Below are 13,855 nucleotides of genomic sequence, written 5' to 3'. Positions count from 1 at the left end.
TCCAACCCAGGACAGAAAGAGTATCCACTGTGATAGCAACGGATTCCTCGCAAGCTGGATATGCCGGAGCTTTATCAGCAGGTCATCCAGGTACGGGAGTACCACCACTCCCCGAGCATGAAGGGTTGCCATGACAGCTGCCATGACCTTGGTGAAAACTCGGGGAGCGGTGGCAAGGCCTAAGGGTAAGGCCACAAACTGAAAGTGTTCCTCTTGAAAAGCGAAGCGAAGGAACTGTTGGTGAGGAGGGAAGATTGGAATAGGTTGTTGTTGATACCGAAACGGTCGTGTAGGTTTTTGTTGACGAAGAAATTTACTTTTTCCTCCGGTTGCATCAGAAATAATTTTGTATAACTTTTCTCTGAATAATAAGCGACCAGCTTGGTAGGGGAGAGATGTCAATAATTTTTTGGAAGCAGAATCTGCTCGCCAATCTCTAAGCCACAGGGCTCTTCTGATGGAGATAGCATTTGCAGCTGCCTGTGCAGCGCAATTGGCCACATCTATTGAGGCGTTAACCACAAAGTCCCCGTCTTGTGCTATCTGGTTAGCCAGGTTGACCGCCTCTGAAGAAAGATTACGGTCGTGGACGGTGGTAGTAAGCACCTCAGCCCAAGCGACCATAGCCTTAGCCACCCAAGTGGCAGCGAAAGATGGAAGGAGTGACGCTGCAGTGGCCTCGAAGACAGAACGAGCCAGGTAGTCAATTTGACGGTCAGTAGGGTTTTTGACTGATGAACTGTCAGACAAAGATAGGAGCGTTTTTGAAGCGAGGTGCGATACGGCAGGATCCATGGAAGGAGACTGAAGCCAGTCCTTGATTAGTTCCTGAGCAAAAGGGTATTTGGACTCAATAGGCTTACGACCCGTGAAACGTTTGTCGGGCCGGTCCCTATGTTTTTGGACAATGTCCTTAAATTCAGGATGAGTGATGAACACCTTTTGAACATGGTTAGTCCGTTTAAAAGACACTATGTGTTCTTGAGTGGATACGGAATCCTCGTCCACCTTCAGGGTCTTGGTGAATGCGTCAATAAGAGAATCAAGTGTCTCTTGAGAAGTTGAGGAGTCCTGAACTAAAGATGCATCAGACTCGTATTCAGAGTCCTGTGCATTGGGGACAAGCACGGCCATGGTCAGGGGGCGCGACATGAGTCCGTTTTCTGGAACCCTTAGTCTTTACTGACAGAGTACGCCCCCTGCTGGTGGACAGGTCTGTATCGTCGCCAGAGTCCTCTGCGGTAGTCTGGCTTAAAGTGGGACCCCGGAGGGAATCTATTGCCTTGCCAGGGAATCCATAGAACGTGAGAGGGAAGCGACCCACTCAGGGGGACTAGGCTCTGCAGGGTCAGAGACGGCGTTCGTGGCGGCTGCTGCACACAGGTCAGATCACAATCTGCACATAACGGGGTAGTGTGAGCTCAGGGCAAGGCAGTACTGCAAGTGGCACATGAAGTGAAAAACACTTTGTGCTTTTTGTTAGCTTTCTTGGCTTCTTTAGGTTGAGACATAGTTTCAGAGATAAGGGGCCAGATAGGCAGAGTAAGCGCTATAGGGCCAGGCAGACTGCAGAGAAGGGGTTAAGCTTTTGTGGTAGATCTTACCACGTCCTGTGTCTGTGTCCCCAGGGAGAATAGGACAGCAGGGAGAAGAGAGGAAGTCCCGTCTTGTCTGGGGCTGTCAGCGTCTGCGGCGTGATTCCCCACAGCAGAGTGTAGCAAGATGGCGTCCGAGATTTGCAGGGCGCTTCTCGTTCTAAACGAGAAGCGCCGAAATGGTGGGCGGAGCTCCGGCATGGGCAGAGTAATAGATCGCGACCTAGTCCGGCTGAAAGCCGGGGGCTAAATTTCTGAAGCCTGCCGGCGATGCGCGTCGGCGGCCGTGACGGAGTGTCGGGTGACCGCTGTTGGCAGCCGGCCAATGTTCCTCTCCCCGGGGATCAGGAAAGCACCTTCCGGCGCAGGAATTGCGAGGAAGGGGATACTCACAGCCTGCAAGCAGTACCGAGGGTGCAGCGCCACCTTCACAGGGGTATGAGCCGAATCCCTTCTTCCGTCGGGGGATGGAGAAAAAAAGCTCCATCTATCTTCATCAGCTCTCATGGGGCTGCGGTGACGCCATAAGGTGGGGGCCTTGGAGTGTAGATGGGCCCTGGAGAGGGACATAAGAGTCAGACTAGCCATCATGCAGGGGGGAGATCGGGACCATGAAAGGAACCGTCGCCCAAGAACATCAAGCGTGCCCCAGTCGTCGCAGGAGGGTACGGGGAGGTATACTCCGCGTTCTCGCCTGTTGATGGTTCGGGGGAGAGCGGACCTTAGAAAAGGAATCCGTCGCCCCCTTCACTCCGTAAATTAAAAAATAAAAATTTACACAAAAGTAAAAAAAAAAATAAAAACGTTGGGGTCTGAAAATCAGACCCAAGTGCCTCCTACAGACACTAAGCAAGAACTGGTTGAGTATTGCCCAGTGAGAGGGTGTATACTGCAGGGGAGGAGTTATCTTTCTGTGTTAACTAAGTGTCCTCCTAGTGGCAGCAGCATAACACCCATGGTCCTGTGTTCCCCAATGAGGCGTAGGAGAAATCAGATTTATATCTTGTTTTTATGCTTTGCTACTTTTTCACACTAAAAGCAATATTTTACAAAAAAATTATTTGCATTTGCATCGCCATAGTCTGAAATAATTTTATATATGACTTTTTGATTATTTTCACTAAATTTTGTATATCAGTATGATGAAAAAGCGACAGTTTTGTGTGTTTTTTATTAATTAATTTTTTATGGTGTTGGCTGTACAAAATAAATAATGTAACTGGAAGTGGTGACACCAATTGTGACTTTTTTCGTTTGGTTTTCTTTTTACACAAGATCTGCATTTTTAGTGGTGAAACAGCTTTTTGTAATTTTTGAGCACTATGTGCGTTTTTCCTTTTTATTTTTCTTTACACATTTTCTTTACATTTTTTACTTAGTCCCACTGGGGGACATGTGTGTATATATATTTTTTTAACTTTGATGGCTGATCTCATGCACTGCAGTACTCATGTACTGCAATCTGTGAGACCTGTCATTTCTGCACGGGAACAGCCTGTTAGACCCTGCTTACAACGGTTCCGGTGCTTTGCTGATATGTGAAAGCAACAGATTACGGCAGCACCCTGCATACAAACAGAGCTCACATCCAGCATGTATTACAGGAAGGGAGACTCCTCCAAGAGAAAATTCCAAAACTTGAATCAGACTACAGCCTGCATATCAGGTGTATGAAAATGAATAAAGGAATGCCGATTGTAGACTGAAATTCAGTGCAATATTACAAACTAAATGGTTACCACTAACATGTAAAAAATATTTTTTCAATGTCAAAGGTTTCCAAAGTCATTAGGAAGAGAATGAGAAATAAATAGTGATAAGCAAACGTGCTTGGAAAAGTTGTTATCCGAGCATGCTCGGATGCTAACTGAGGATCTTCGGCGTGCTCGAAAAATATGTTTGAGTCCCAGAGCCTGCAAGTCTTGAGGCTGTTCGACAGATGCAAGGATTGTAAAACAAACAGGCAATCCCTGGATGTGCTGTGACTGTCGCACAGCTGCGAAGCATGCAGCTGCGGGAACTCGAACATATTTTTCGGGCACGCCGAAGACCCTCGGTTAGCACCCAAGAATGCTCGGATAACACCTTAACCAAGCACGTTCGCTCATTACTAATTTTCATCCATTCTCCATTGGAAAATTCTTCCAGTTCTTTGAGTTTCTTGGGTCGAATTGGTTGCACTCTTATTTTTAGGTCTAGCCACAGATTTTCAATAATGTTCAGATCAGGGGACTGGGAGGGCGTTTGCTCATCACTAGAAATAAAGCCACGCATAGTAATCTAAGTAATCTAGCCCCAAAAGAGAAGTCACTTGCAGGTAACTAACAGGTAGAAATAAAAACCACAGAGTTGGACATTACTTGGTTTCGTGTAACGTTCTCTTCCTGAAGCGGAGGGGAGCAGATGTCAGATCTTGGTGAGGATGATGAATCGGAAAGGATGCATTTACATTTTGTTCGGGGTCACTAATAACAGCCCTAGAAAAACAACATCATATGTACTTTGAGCTAAAAAAAGCAAAATGCAAACAGTGACATGATAGTAATTAGAGAGCACCAGCATTAAATACAGTCAGACTACTAACTGAATAAACAAACTTTACCAGAAAGGCTGCTGGCTGCGATCAGCTATAATTGCTTGCTCATGTCAGCAGCTCATTAATCTCCAAAACAGGATTTTTACATTGGTGGATCTGTTTTTATGGCATAACTGCTTCATCTCTGCATAACAAGCAGCTCTGCACACTCTATACCTGACAATGTCTTTGCGGGACTTTGTCAAGGTCGTGAACACAATAAGCAATTTTACATTTAATTTAACAATTTAAATGTAGTCGATGCCAAGCTATTTTCCATGCCACGGAGGGCGACCACACACAAGAAGGGCTCTCTTCCTTCAGGCTGTTTACAGGGACGTCATACACAAGGTTTTTACAGAATGACAGACATGAAAAATCCATTGTGATATATTTTTGTCATGGATATCATCGACATAATCGGCCTGTCAAGTTTTTTGGCTAAGCATAATAACTCAGCAGACTTATCCGTTGAAAATCAATCAAATTCAGGATGAATAGAGCTTTAAACTCAGAAATCCCGATTCATGAGGATGTTTAACAGTTCTGGCATACAACAACTTTTATCGTTCTCACGCCAATGTAGGCGGGGCTGAGGAAGAACTGGGGCGGGATAGGGAGAGGCCTCTTGAATTTAGCGCATCTGATAATGTCTGTAAACCGCTGTGTAGTATGATAGTGCTACATAAGCAAAGCATAATAAATAATAATTTTATGCCTGAACGCCCATAATTAAGACTGGCGTACATAATATCAGTCTTAATGAATCAGGGCCAAAGGGTACAGATTTATCTAAACCATCTTTGTTGCCCATAGAAACCAATCACAGTCCAGCTTTCATTTTATCAGCACAATTGAAAATAAGAAGACTGAGCTTTCATTGGTTGCTCTGTTTCTTTTGAGCATTTTTTTGAAAAATGAGGCGCATAGGTTCCAAAATGAGACTATGGAGCCATTCCAAAGACAACACTAGGAAAATGCTTCTATTACTTTGACTCTGCTGAAATCTCCTAATTGTTTTCAAAGGTCCTTTTCATACTTCATTTTTGCAGTCTGTTCCGGGGTTCTGCCCAAATAGACCTAAAAACAGGATTCAGATGAACCCCAATGAAGCCACAGATTGCAGTGACATGAACAGAGTTCACCTGCACTGCATTTGTGTTTATTTTCTGACCCATTTGATGAAGACTGGTAAAGAAAACAGTCTTCATATAGAAAACCCCAATTTAAAAAAAAGTTGTGACGTAATGTTAAATGTAAAGAAACAAAAATGCAATGATTGGGAAATTTCTCAAAGCCATATTTTATTCACAGCAGAACAGAGCAGAGATCATAAGAAGAAGTACATTTTTCCATTTCATTTAAATAATTTAGAAATTGATGGCAGCAACACATCTAAAAAAAAGTTAGAACAGCGCTAACAAAAGGCTGGAAAAGTAAGTTGTACTAATGAAAAACAACTGGAGAGTCAAGTTTGTGCTAAATCACATGAATGTATAAAGAAAGCATGTGGGAGAGGTAGAGTCTCTCAGAAGCAAATATAGTCAGCAGTTCCTAAACCTGAAATTGCAAAGACTTTGAATATTCCACTATCTACAGTGCGTAATATCATCAAAAGATTCAGAGATTCTGATGGAATCCATGTTCAACAAGGCCAATATTGACTGCTGGTTATCTAATGGTCCTCAGGTGGCATTGTTCTAAAAGCAGGTATGATTCACTTGTGGGCTCGGGAATACTTCCAGAAATGATTGTCTGTGAGCACAGTTTGATATGCATTCCACAAATGTAATTTAAAGCTCTATCATCAAAAGAAGAAGCCAGACATTAACACAATCCAGAAATACCGCCACCTTCTCTGGGTCAAAGCTCATTTAAAAGGGAATGAGGCAAAATAGAAAACTGTTCTGTGGTAGATTAATCAAAATCTAAAATTCTTTATAGAAATCATGAACGCTGTGTCCTGGGGACTCAAGAGGAGAGGGCCCATCCAGCTTGTTATCAGGGCACAGTTTATAACCCTGCTTCTCCGTTGGTATGGAGTTGCATTAACATAGTAACATAGTAACATAGTTAGTAAGGCCGAAAAAAGACATTTGTCCATCCAGTTCAGCCTATATTCCATCATAATAAATCCCCAGATCTACGTCCTTCTACAGAACCTAATAATTGTATGTTACAATATTGTTCTGCTCCAGGAAGACATCCAGGCCTCTCTTGAACCCCTCGACTGAGTTCGCCATCACCACCTCCTCAGGCATAGTAACATTAGTGCCTGTGAAACGGGCAGTTTACACATCTTGAAAGCCACTATCAATTCTGAGCATTATATAGAGTTTTTAGAACATTTCCTATCATTCAGACAATGTCTATTTCCAGGAAGACCTTGAATATTTCAGCAAGATAATGCTAAATCACATACTACATCCCTCATCACGGCATGGCTTCACAGAAGAAGAGTTTGGGTGATGAATTTGCCGCCTGCAGTCCAGACTGCATTCAGTCAAAAAAGACCCAGGACTGTCAAGCAGGTTGAAACCTATATCATGCAAAAATTGGATAACATTCCTGTCCCAAATCTCCAGCAATTGGTCTCCTCACTTGTAAAAAGAATAGGGAATGCTTCACAATGACAGACATGGCCCTGCCCCAACATTTGAGAAATGTTACTACTATCAATTTCGAAATGAGTTGATTTTGACAAATGAAATGGAAAAATGTGTAACGTGCACCTTCTAATCTGTGTTCTACTTTCTGTTGTGAATAAGGCTATAAGAGATGTCTAGATCCCGGCATTCTTGTTTTCTTTACATTTTACACAGCATCCCAACATTTTGGAAATTGGGGTCATACCTACACTCACTCTTTTTGCCTATCATGTGATGCCCCACAGATCATTTGGAGCGCAAGTGCAGAGACACCAACCGATCGATCATTCGAAAGACCTGTCGCATCCGGGCTTCTCAGGAAGCTTCGCTCTACGTGTGCCCTCACAGATTGCTCCAACTTTCCGAGCAGAGCACATGACAAGTGCTTTGAGCAATTAGTGAATGTCTTAGGAACTGAAACGCCACTCATTTTCCTGTGTCAGATCTAAGAAAAAAAGTATAGGCACCCTCTAAAATGGTCCAAAAGTGCCAACATGAACTCAAAAGTAAGCCCTGCTCTCACTTTTCCTGCTCATCAGAAATCTGTTTTTAGCCACAGCCATAGAGAAGTGCTAATGTGACCCTCACAGGTCTGCCGGAGGGGTAGACAGCACTGACAGTGGTAAGGGTCATACTGTACCTGCTATACTCCTGTCCAGTCTGGCACTTGGGGGCTGGTTAATAGACACTAGTGTCTCCACTAGTCCAGTCTTCAACATGTGTTCTACTAACTATAGAAGGACCTTTCCTGTTCACAAGAGATATTTTACAATGCGTACAGACATTTAGTAAAAAGGGTTAATGTACCTAGAAAGATGGTCTATCATAACTTGCTCGACAACAGATTGCTTCCTTCTCTCTGCCGCCAAGTCGTCCTGCGATAATGTCCAGGGAAACACAAAAAGGAAACATTCCGATTAGCAGAAAGTAGGATAATCAGGACCAGACAGTGGGGAGATTCACAAGTGACACGTGGATTTCATTCTGCTGTTCTAAGGAAGCTCTTTGCTTTTGAGGCTTCTGCAAGACACCCGTCATAAGGAAATAAGCCAGGCATATCCTGAAGCAGCTAAAATGTCAGCAACATCTCCAATTAAACTCAAAATCACCGTACAAAAACACACTAAATCCCTTCAGCGATTGGCCATCTACAGCACATTGCTTAGCGGAGCATAAAAGTACACTGAGCAAAATTAAGCAGGGCTGCCCGATACTGCACCTTCCAGCACGGGAGAAGCCCCCAGGAAGTCTATGCAGCAGACACGTACTTACATAATATCGGCAAAAGAGAAGCAAACAACTCAATCTAATAATGTACCTGACATTTCCTCAGTTACTATTGTGTAATGTTACATATGATTAATTACATTTATTACCAATCGGAAGTGGGTACCACGTTATTCACGCCATTCAGCCATTTATGAGTCCCATAGAAGAGAACAGACTGGTGGTCATGCGTGCCGTTCTGACATCTCTTACTATGCAGATGGAGCAGGAGCCAAATGAATTGGCAAATCGCTCATGCTCTACGGGTGGAGCTCGGCCGCCCAGAATTTCTCTACTGTAGCAGCCAAGATGGCAAGTATTGTAGCAGACATGCCTGCTTGGTGGAGAAACAATGGAACTGTATACTGTGTCTAGCGTGTATATAAAAGGTATCAACCACTGAGGACTCTCAATTCGAAATATTTTTCTAGCGTGTTTATAGTGTCCTTTCTTGCATCAATTTGACATGGTTGCACCTAAAGTTGGGTGATTTTACCTAAAATTGAAATCTCAACTTTTTCAAAGCTAAGCATGATTTTTCAATTTAAATTTCAATATCCTTTTTTTAAACTAAAAAATGATAAAAATACAAATACATATAAAAAATGATGAAAATACAAATGCATATCTTTTTTGTATAAAAGGCAATTGCTTGCACCGAATTTCTTAATTCAAATTGATCAAAAAAAATTGTCCCTTCGATGCCTTGGCATGGTGCCAAACCTGAGCAGTTCTGCCTGTTTTTGGTGCCACAGCAACCTTGGTGCCAACCAGCACATGCGCAGAGATGCGGAGCGTGATGGCTTCATCTCCACATATGCTGGTTGTCGCCACGGCCGCCTTGTGATGGTGTATCCTGGTGAGAAGAGACAGTCACTAAGACTAGTTGAGAGAGAGAGAGACCACAATGCAAATAGGTCACAGTATGATATATACCAGTCAGAAAGTACTCTGTATAGTCATGGCCAAACGTTACTTCATGCCAACTGGTATCCTTCTATGCTATTGGGGTTAGGTCATCGTTGATTACCATACTTACTTAATATTGCACTACTATTATGCATGTATGTATGGTTCTCGGTTGTCTACATCAGTAGTACACATAGGTACCATGTTCATTTTTATTGTCATGCTCTACACCCTTGTATATCCTATGTCTTACTATTCCTTTTAAATACCTTTTAATCATATTCAGTAAAAAATATTTTTTAATAAAACTATTGGTGCCTTGCACTTATTTCTCTGTAGGCTTTCTCTAATTTTTGCACTAATTGGCATGCTTACTTTGTGCCCATGATATCCATATAGGTCTATTATATGTAACATAGAAACATCTGAGTAAGGCTTCTTTCACACTAGCGTCGGAATCTCCCCGTCGCAATGCGTCGGGGAGAGATTCCGACGCTAGCGTTTGCTGCATTGCACAATGGGTGCAGCGGATGCATTTTTCCGGCGCATCCGCTGCCCCATTGTAAGGTCCGGGGAGGTGGGGGCGGAGTTCCGGCCGCGCATGCGCGGTCGGAAAAAGCGGTCCGTCGGGAGATAAAAACGTTACATGTAGGGTTTTTTTCTCCCAACGGTCCGCCAAAGTACGACGCATCCGTCGCAAGATGGATGCGAAGTGTGCCAATCCGTCGCAAATGCGTCGTTAATAGAAGTCTATGGGGAAAAAACGCATCCTGCAAGCACTTTTGCAGGATGCGTTTTTTCTGCAAAACGACGCATTGTGTCGGATTTAAAAAAACGCTAGTGTGAAAGTACCCTAAGAGATCTAAAAACACTAAAGCAGCCAACTTTGTGAAAATCAAAATTTGTGTTCGTCTCAATTTTTGGCCATGACTGTATATACGATTTATTGACTGTGCACATACTATAGTATAATACCACATACGGTACACAGGATAGCAGGAGACTGTTATATGAGATACTGTGAGTACATAAAATCAGATTTTACATATAGGATAATTTGTTATGTATATATTATACTGTGACTACAGACATCAGATGTAGCATATATCAGGGGTGTCAAACTGCATTCCTCGAGGGCCTCAAACCTTGCGTGTTTTCATGATTTCCTTAGCATTGTACAAGGTGCTCAAATCATTCTCTGCAGGTGATTAAATTATCACCTGTGCAATGCAAGGAAATCCTGAAACATGACCTGTTTGCAGCCCTCGAGGAATGCAGTTTGACACCCCTGGCATATACAGTGGGGCAAAAAAGTATTTAGTCAGTCAGCAATAGTGCAAGTTCCACCACTTAAAAAGATGAGAGGCGTCTGTAATTGACATCATAGGTAGACCTCAACTATGGGAGACAAACTGAGAAAAAAAAATCCAGAAAATCACATTGTCTGTTTTTTTAACATTTTATTTGCATATTATGGTGGAAAATAAGTATTTGGTCAGAAACAAAATTTCATCTCAATACTTTGTAATATATCCTTTGTTGGCAATGACAGAGGTCAAACGTTTTCTGTAAGTCTTCACAAGGTTGCCACACACTGTTGTTGGTATGTTGGCCCATTCCTCCATGCAGATCTCCTCTAGAGCAGTGATGTTTTTGGCTTTTCGCTTGGCAACACGGACTTTCAACTCCCTCCAAAGGTTTTCTATAGGGTTGAGATCTGGAGACTGGCTAGGCCACTCCAGGACCTTGAAATGCTTCTTACGAAGCCACTCCTTCGTTGCCCTGGCGGTGTGCTTTGGATCATTGTCATGTTGAAAGACCCAGCCATGTTTCATCTTCAATGCCCTTGCTGATGGAAGGAGGTTTGCACTCAAAATCTCACGATACATGGCCCCTTTCATTCTTTCATGTACCCGGATTAGTCGTCCTGGCCCCTTTGCAGAGAAACAGCCCCAAAGCATGATGTTTCCACCACCATGCTTTACAGTAGGTATGGTGTTTGATGCATGCAACTCAGTATTCTTTTTCCTCCAAACACGACAAGTTGTGTTTCTACCAAACAGTTCCAGTTTGGTTTCATCAGACCATAGGACATTCTCCCAAAACTCCTCTGGATCATCCAAATGCTCTCTAGCAAACTTCAGACGGGCCCGGACATGTACTGGCTTAAGCAGTGGGACACGTCTGGCACTGCAGGATCTGAGTCCATGGTGGCGTAGTGTTTTACTTATGGTAGGCCTTGTTACATTGGTCCCAGCTCTCTGCAGTTCATTCACTAGGTCCCCCCGCGTGGTTCTGGGATTTTTGCTCACCGTTCTTGTGATCATTCTGACCCCACGGGGTGGGATTTTGCGTGGAGCCCCAGATCGAGGGAGATTATCAGTGGTCTTGTATGTCTTCCATTTTCTAATTATTGCTCCCACTGTTGATTTCTTCACTCCAAGCTGGTTGGCTATTGCAGATTCAGTCTTCCCAGCCTGGTGCAGGGCTACAATTTTGTTTCTGGTGTCCTTTGACAGCTCTTTGGTCTTCACCATAGTGGAGTTTGGAGTCAGACTGTTTGAGGGTGTGCACAGGTGTCTTTTTATACTGATAACAAGTTTAAACAGGTGCCATTACTACAGGTAATGAGTGGAGGAAAGAGGAGACTCTTAAAGAAGAAGTTACAGGTCTGTGAGAGCCAGAAATCTTGATTGTTTGTTTCTGACCAAATACTTATTTTCCACCATAATATGCAAATAAAATGTTAAAAAAACAGACAATGTGATTTTCTGGATTTTTTTTTCTCAGTTTGTCTCTCATATTTGAGGTCTACCTATGATGTAAATTACAGACGCCTCTCATCTTTTTAAGTGGTGGAACTTGCACTATTGCTGACTGACTAAATACTTTATTGCCCCACTGTATGATAGTATGTGACTGGTATATATTCTACTGTGACTACAGACATCAGATGTAGCATACATGATAGTATGTGACTGGTACAGTTGTGGCCAAAAGTATTGACACCCCTGCAATTCTGTCAGATAATACTCAGTTTCTTCCTGAAAATGATTGCAAACACAAATTCTTTGGTATTGTTATCTTCATTTAATTTGTCTTAAATGAAAAAACACAAAAGAGAATGAAGCAAAAAGCAAAACATTGATCATTTCACACAAAACTCCAAAAATGGGCCAGACAAAAGTATTGGCACCCTCAGCCTAATACTTGGTTGCACAACCTTTAGCCAAAATAACTGCGACCAACCGCTTCCGGTAACCATCAATGAGTTTCTTACAATGCTCTGCTGGAATTTTAGACCATTCTTCTTTGGCAAACTGCTCCAGGTCCCTGATATTTGAAGGGTGCCTTCTCCAAACTGCAATTTTTAGATCTCTCCACAGGTGTTCTATGGGATTCAGGTCTGGACTCATTGCTGGCCACCTTAGAAGTCTCCAGTTCTTTCTCTCAAACCATTTTCTAATGCTTTTTGAAGTGTGTTTTGGGTCATTGTCCTGCTGGAAGACCCATGACCTCTAAGGGAGACCCAGCTTTCTCACACTGGGCCCTACATTATGCTGCAAAATTTGTTGGTAGTCTTCAGACTTCAAAATTCCATGCACACGGTAAAGCAGTCCAGTGCCAGAGGCAGCAAAGCAACCCCAAAACATCAGGGATCCTCCGCCATGTTTGACTGTAGGGACTGTGTTCTTTTCTTGAATGCCTCTTTTTTTCTCATGTAAACTCTATGTTAATGTCTTTGCCCAAAAAGCTCTACTTTTGTCTCATCTGACCAGAGAACATTCTTATTCCAAAACATTTTAGGCTTTTTCAGGTAAGTTTTGGCAAACTCCAGCCTGGCGTTTTTATGTCTCGTGGTAAGAAGTGGGGTCTTCCTGGGTCTCCTACCATACAGTCCCTTTTCATTCAGATGCCGACGGATAGTACAGGTTGACACTGTTGTACCCTCGGACTGCAGGGCAGTTTGAACTTGTTTGGATGTTAAGGTACCGTCACACATAACGATATCGTTGCTTTTTGTGACGTAGCAACGATATCGTTAAGGAAATTGTTATGTGTGACAGCGACCAACGAACAGGCCCCTGGGAGATCGTTGGTCGCTGAGGAAAGTCCAGAACTTTATTTCGTCGCTGGATCTCCCGTTGACATCGCTGGATCGGCGTGTGTGACGCCGATCCAGCGATGTCTTCACTGGTAACCAGGGTAAACATCGGGTTACTAAGCGCAGGGCCGTGCTTAGTAACCCGATGTTTACCCTGGTTACCAGCGTAAACGTTAAAAAAACAAACACTACATACTTACCTTCAGCTGTCTGTCCCCGGCGCTCTGCTTCTCTGCACTCCTCCTGCATCCTGTGTCAGCGCCGGCCAGCCGGAAAGCACAGCGGTGACGTCACCGCTCTGCTTTCCGGCTGACCGGCGCTGACAGTGCAGAGGAAAGCAGAGCGCCGGAGGACAGACAGCGGATGCTAAGTATGTAGTGTTTGTTTTTTTAATGTTTACCCTGGTTACCGGGGACCTCGGGATCGTTGGTCGCTGTGTGACAGCTCTCCAGCGACCAAACAGCGACGCTGCAGCGATCGGCATTGTTGTCGGTATTGCTGCAGCGTCGCTGAGTGTGACGGTACCTTTAGTCGAGGTTCTTTATCCAACCTCTGCACAATCTTGCGTTGAAATCTCTTGTCAATTTTTCCTTTCCGCCCACATCTAGGGAGGTTAGCCACAGTGCCATGGGCTTTAAACTTCTTGATGACACTGCGCACGGTAGACACAGGAACATTCAGGTCTTTCGAGATGGACTTGTAGCCTTGAGATTGCTCATGCTTCCTCACAATTTGGTTTCTCAAGTCCTCAGACAGT

At 43.5% G+C, this 13,855-nt stretch overlaps 1 protein-coding gene across 5 annotated transcripts in view; it reads right to left on the bottom strand.

Moving 5' to 3' along the window:
* The window catches only part of CAPS2 (calcyphosine 2), a 166,313-nt gene that overhangs the window by 92,983 nt on the left and 59,475 nt on the right, over positions 1-13,855 (bottom strand). For all 5 annotated transcript variants that reach the window (XM_069764577.1, XM_069764580.1, XM_069764578.1 and 2 more), the window contains exons 8-9: positions 7,626-7,693; positions 3,956-4,072 (exon numbers count right to left, since the gene is read on the bottom strand). In XM_069764577.1, coding sequence (XP_069620678.1) covers positions 3,956-4,072; positions 7,626-7,693 — 185 coding nt within the window. The remainder of the gene's footprint in view (positions 1-3,955; positions 4,073-7,625; positions 7,694-13,855) is intronic.

This window comes from Ranitomeya imitator, chromosome 4 (genome assembly GCF_032444005.1).
Source record: "Ranitomeya imitator isolate aRanImi1 chromosome 4, aRanImi1.pri, whole genome shotgun sequence".
Lineage (NCBI taxonomy): Eukaryota > Metazoa > Chordata > Amphibia > Anura > Dendrobatidae > Ranitomeya > Ranitomeya imitator.
This window is presented reverse-complemented; position numbering and strand designations above follow the sequence as displayed.